The following is a 6,022-nucleotide window of genomic DNA, read 5'->3' as shown; positions in this document are numbered from 1 at the left end:
CAGAAGTGATCAACTTTGCCAAGCATAGAACACCTCTCAGGGATTTAGAATCAAAACTACTGATCAGGCTTTAGAGGCCTTGAACATGAATCAAAAGGAAAGGAAGTTGGGACTGTCTTTCCCAAGGTCACGGGGCATTGTGAGAACTAGTTAGAGAAGGAACCAGGGTGGCCAAAGTGGACCATCTGCCTGAACAAGTTTTCTGTCCTTCCACAAGTACCCACAATCCCTACAAATCAGCTAGCCTCATAATGACTGGTGAGACTACTTCATTTTACAAACAGCTGAAGGTGGAACCACGACTGTCACCCTCCGAAACCAGGATACTGACAGACTGACAAGGCCATGTGGTTAAGAAGTGACAGTGGCAGAAAAATAAAGCCTGTTAAGGTGGCCCCACACCCCCAATATCAAACCCATCATGAAGAACTTTTACAGATGCAAACAACAACTTAATTTTTTTTTTCCTGCATGGAGCCATACCAAAATTCTCAGGAAGAAGTCCAAACTTAACATCTAAAATGCAGCACAGGTAATTTCTGTGTCATAAATGGGAAGAAAACAGTGTGCTCTCACCACTACTGATTAACAGCCGTGAGCCAGGGAATGTGGAAAAGAGAGAGGAAAAAATGGAATTGAATGTTCTGAAAGATGCTGAAAATCAGAGCTTTAGGAAACCATTCATGAGAAATTAATGCTGCTATGAAGAGAATTATCTAGAACTAGATTGTTGCACAGGTTTCAAGCATATTCAAGAAAAATTGAAGAAGTGCTCAGAAAAAGGGCTTGTGAGGATGGTGGTGCCAAGAACAGGCTTCAGGTGCAGAAGGTAGAAATGTGATCTTTGCCCAACATCCGAGGGAAGAGAAAGGCCGTTCGTTCCTAACAGTTGTTAACATCACTGCAAAGATCACAGTCTGGTGATCGGCCCAGGGTGAGCTTCTCTGGGCTGCTGTTTTTGCCGTCTGTCATTAGAGCAATTGGATTTGGAAGCTTCTTTTCCACTCCATGACCAAATGACCAAATCTGATTCAGAAATACTCTCTCTTCTCCCACAAAAGGTTAAAAAACTATTGATGAAATATATTAATCCAGATATAAATATATTTATTTATGGTAATAATACCTCTATGCTTACATTAGTAGTGCTCTCTGGTAGAGACTCTTCCAAAGAGAATAGAGTAAATGTGGGTGTTTCAGGGGGGTATCCCCTGGAAAGTGGTTCAATAGAGTTTTAGTGTAGCAATGCTCTTTGGGACACACTGAATCAAAAATTATGAGATTCAGGAGCAATATTCTAGATGGAAATTTAAATAATGTGAAGGGTGTGTATGAAGGGGAGGAAAGAGAAATTAATTTAATTCCATTTGCTGATGTGACTGTAGCACAACTATTTTTAGGTATAATCCAAACAGTGCATATCTTCTCCATTTTGATTAGTAGAAAATTGGCGGGGAGTCAAAAGAATTAGTATTTCTCAGCACATTATGCCAGAAACGTACAAATAAAACTACATTATCTGTGCCAATGTGTTTAATTTGAATTACTGCTAAGGTTTTATTTTATTTTTCCCCCCTTCAAAAGAATGACTGGGTCCAGTTTTGTTAGACACTGTAAGGAAAATAAGTCTTTCACAACTGGCAGCAAAAGTTTATCGCATAATTTTCCTTTAAACCCTTCCTTAGAAGATCTTGCTAAAAACTTAAATGTTAATATTACCCAGATACTGTGGGTGCAGAGTTTCCGCCTGGCAATTTTACATATTGTCAGAGGAAGTCAGCATGTTCAACAAAATGTGATTTTAAAATAAGCTAGGAGAATGTGCTTAACAAGGAGAGGTTTCACAATAGCCACTTAGAAGTTATTAATAATTCCAATTCCAAAGAAATCATAGGTTAAAAAAATAGACTCTATTTGCAAAAGTTTTATATTGGCAAGCTCACCAAAGGACCCAGCTAGATGCATACCAATTATATATTTCTACAACTGGGAGAAGAAACTGTGTTTGTTACATGTTAGAGAACTTTACAGTGCTCAATCTAAATAAAATTTCCAATGTAGCAAATCAATGAATCTTGATTACATGTTAGTTCATTGCTTTGATTTTAAGTCTTATGCCTTTGGTACTCTGATGTACACAAACCAGAGGGGGAAGGTGACTTTCTGCATCCTTGCGGCCCTCTCTTGTCATTTCCGCAGTGAACTATCTCATGGATTACGCAAAATGGGCAGCTTTCCCCTCCCACTGCCATGGCTTTTGAGACTGGCAGGCCAGCTTTCATGTTTCCTAGTGTAAAGCAATGGTTTTCTCCCTCAAAAACAACAAAAAGTAGTTTTCATGAGTGTTTGGAATCACTGTCATGGTCTGTCTCTGAATCCTTGTAATTCCCAGTTGGAGAACCCAGGGAATAATATAAAAATCTTTAAAAATTCCCTATTAAAACATATAAACCAGTCCTAAGCTTATATATTATATATATGTAATTATATATTATATCCTCTAATCCACCAAAGACAGTAAACCTATCTACTAAGTAGTTAGATTTTGCATATTTGTTCCTGAAGTTGAGGAGACGTTCATGATTTTAAGACCTGAGGTTTGATGGACCTGTATACACATTTCAGGCTGGGAGTATTTATTTAAATGTGAAGACGTATCTAGAATAAGTCAATAATTGGGAAACGCAGGAAAGTGAAGCGTTAACCTGGAACTTCAGTGTTCTTCAGATGAAACTAAAGATGTGAAGTCTATTAATTTAAAAGGAAGAGGGGCAAAATCCCTGAGAAAATGCACTTCACGTACTTAAGACGGGCAAGAGAGACTAGGAATGGACAGGCTCTTAGGGAAATTACAGTGATAGTCCATCCTGATGGATTTTACATTTTCCAAAATAAGTTTTGGTATGTATGTATTTATTTACTTATTTATTTAAAGCTTTGCCATCTTTGTCCACCCCACCCCCATTCATCTTTTTTTCTCTTGTTGCTGGAGAAAGGGGTTAAATTTGGGGGCTGCTTTCATTGAAGCTGCTGTTTTTTTTTGTGCAACCTTCTGCTGGGCTCTGAAACACCGGCGTCATTAACCTTTCTCAGAAGACTGTCTCCTGGCTGGGGATCAGGAGAGGCCCTGAGTTCAAGCCCTAGCACTGAGAAAAAGAAAAAAAAAAAAAAAAGACAGACTCCTGATTTTGCCTAGATGAGAAAAGTCTGTTCATGTTAAAGTACAGCCCGAATTAAAACTTTATACTCTTCACTTTGGTTTCTATACTGTACACTCACGAAATGAAGATCTTGTTTAAAAATATAAACCTATTAAATCAGTTTATTTTGGAGAATGAACAATTAATTTCCAGATGGAATTTCACTGTACCCTCCTTAGGAACTAATTTTATGAAAAATAACTCATTCACCGGGTGTTGTAAATTTGTTAGGAAGTTAAGTGATTTCACATTTGTTTTTACCTTGACCTGCCCACCCAGCACTTCTGCTGAAATGATCTCTTTAATTACACAAGAAAAATAACATTTACTTCAGAAGCCCTTTTATACATTTTTGCTTAAGCATGGAAATATTTTCTCATTCTAAACAGCCACTGGAGAAATCTGCACACTGATCATCTGTAGGCTGTGATTTTTTGACTGGAAAACAAAAATAAGCTGTGAAAGCCACTTACCGAATTTCAAGTAGGCAACTGGTAGGCAACTGGTAGTTAGTCTTCTTTCCTGCGTTTCTGTGTGGCAGCTGCAGCTAAGTTACCTGGATCCACTGGGTTTTCTGATTGTTTGCAGAAGACACACCATCACAAAAGTCACTTCTTAAGTCAAGTGCAGCAGATGGGATCTTGAGAGCGCCTACAGATAGTCTGCAATACCTTGAATCTGGCTGTGAAGATTGAGGGCAAATCTGCAGCGCTCAGTAGGTGAACGCCTTATTTGGTACAGGCATTTTGCTGTTATTGAGTCATGAAAAGCTATTAAAAGAGCTCTATGAGAAATCCAGTCTACCCTTTAAAACAAAACAAACTGTCTTTTTCATTATCACTGACCCGGTACAGACTCACAGTACATGATCTTGATTGTGCTTCATTGGTATTTATTGCACATGGACCAATTCTTCACACAGTAGTTAGTTGCACCAGAGTATAAATACTTGGAAAAAACACAGAGGAAATAGAATTTATACACAAGTGCTAAATTTTACCAGCAGATTCACGTGGGCACTTGGACATAAAAAAATAATAAAAAATTCATAAGATAATTATATTTATAATATGGATACAGTTACAGTACCATGATAAAAGAGTATAAAAAGGCATTTTCCCAATAATTCATTAGCTCAATAACATAACAGATAACAGAAGTTGAATTTGAATGTTATTTTAGTTTTTAAGATCTGCCCCCTCCCCACCCCATTAAAAATATTTATTTTTTTGTGCAAGTAACATCTGTGAACAATTCCTAACACTGTGCAAAAATGGCATTTTGAACCACTCCTTTTTATTTTTTATTTTTTGTTTTTACCCACATGTGCAGTAAGTAATCTGAACTGTTTCCTTTTTATTTTTTTCCTGTCCTGTCTTCAATTGACAGAGTCACATGTTATGGAGAGAGGCTCAGCGCCTGGTCCTTCCAACTAATATTGATACATAAATAAGCTGTTTAATATAAACAAGTCTTTCTATCTTGCTGTGCAATATGCACAGTGTGAGGTAGAAAACCCTCAGCTGGACCTCCGAGGCGCGCAGGGGACAAGAGTTTGTCCTACAGAAGGAAAGCAAGGTGAAGCTTGTTCCAAGAATAGCTTAACATTTCATAAAATGAGATTTTTTTTTTTTGCATCCATCCTTTCTCTTTGCTTTGAGAACAGGAGAAATCATTACACAGGAATTAAAATGCAATTTCTCTGAAAAGCAAAAGGAAACGTCCTGACAAACTGTCACCCCCACCCCCACCCCCGGCTGACTGCTCCCATTCTCAGGAACAGGATGGAAGCCAAGTTGATAGACTTTTATATCTCTTCCCCTACCCACCCAATTTCCACTCGGGTCCTCGCAGAAAGCGTCAAAACCCACCTGAAAAAAATATATATATCTAAAGATGCATCGCACTCACACACAAAAGAAGGCTGAACCATAAACAGAAAAGAACCCAAGAAAAATCAGCAAGCCACTCTCCCAACCCTCCTAAACTTTCCTTTTTGTGCCGAAGTCCGTGGCTTTTCGGTTTGCCTTGGATGATTCAGACGAGGTTTGTGGGCTTCGAGTTCACCTGCTTTCTTTCGGTCTTGAGTAAACACAGATCTCCTCTTTGGCCCGGGAAGCCATTCAGGGGCTCCACAGCGGGCTCTCCTCCCACCAGGGCGCACATCCCGCGTCCGGGCTGGGGCGGCGAGGACCCGCGCGCCAGGCGTCAGCGCCCCGAGCCCTACACCTTGGATTCCGAGGCGAAGTCCGGGTGGCACGGCTCGTCCAGGCTCGAGTCGCTGTCCGCCGTCGCCGCCCCGCCGTTGCAGCCCGCCCAGGGCTCCAGAAGGCGCCCGGGCGGCGTGGTCCCGACGTCGTCGTCGTCGTCGTCCGAGGGAGCCCCAGGAGACGGCGGCGGCCGGTTGCCGGTCAGGCAGCCCGAGGCGCGCGGTCGGTCGCTGCGCCCCGCGTGGCGCCTGCGACCAGCCCGGCGCGCGCAGCAGAGCAGGCGCTGGAAGGCCTTGCGGAAGTCGGGGCTGCGGCAGTAGATGATGGGGTTGAAGGCCGAGTTGGCGTAGCCCAGCCAGTTGAAGAAGACGAAGAGGCGGTCGGGCACCAGGTCGCGGTGGAAGGCCTTCACCACGTTGGCCAGGAAGAAGGGCAGCCAGCACAGCGTGAACACGCCCATGATGATGCCCAGCGTCTTGAGCGCCTTCTGCTCGCGCAGCGCCACAAGGCGCGAGGGCCGCCGCTTGCTGACGCGCCCGTTGACCATGGGGTCCGCGGCGGGACGCGGGGACCCGGGCGCGAGAGAGCGCGGCGGCGGGCGGCGGCGGCAGA

At 42.5% G+C, this 6,022-nt stretch overlaps 1 protein-coding gene across 1 annotated transcript in view; it reads right to left on the bottom strand.

The window, feature by feature from the left end:
* Positions 1 to 4,071: 4,071 nt before the first annotated feature.
* The window catches only part of Adrb1 (adrenoceptor beta 1), a 3,075-nt gene continuing 1,124 nt past the window's right edge, over positions 4,072 to 6,022 (bottom strand). The window contains 2 exon segments of the mRNA XM_015494821.2: positions 4,072 to 6,008; positions 6,010 to 6,022. The exon segment at positions 6,010 to 6,022 is cut by the window's right edge and continues 1,124 nt beyond it. Of these exon segments, the coding sequence (XP_015350307.1) occupies positions 5,424 to 6,008; positions 6,010 to 6,022 (598 nt within the window). The 3' untranslated portion in view covers positions 4,072 to 5,423.

This window comes from Marmota marmota, unplaced genomic scaffold (genome assembly GCF_001458135.2).
Source record: "Marmota marmota marmota unplaced genomic scaffold, marMar, whole genome shotgun sequence".
In the NCBI taxonomy this organism is placed as follows: Eukaryota; Metazoa; Chordata; class Mammalia; order Rodentia; family Sciuridae; genus Marmota; species Marmota marmota.
Note: the sequence above shows the minus strand (reverse complement) of the source record. Positions and strands in the feature narration are given on the sequence as shown.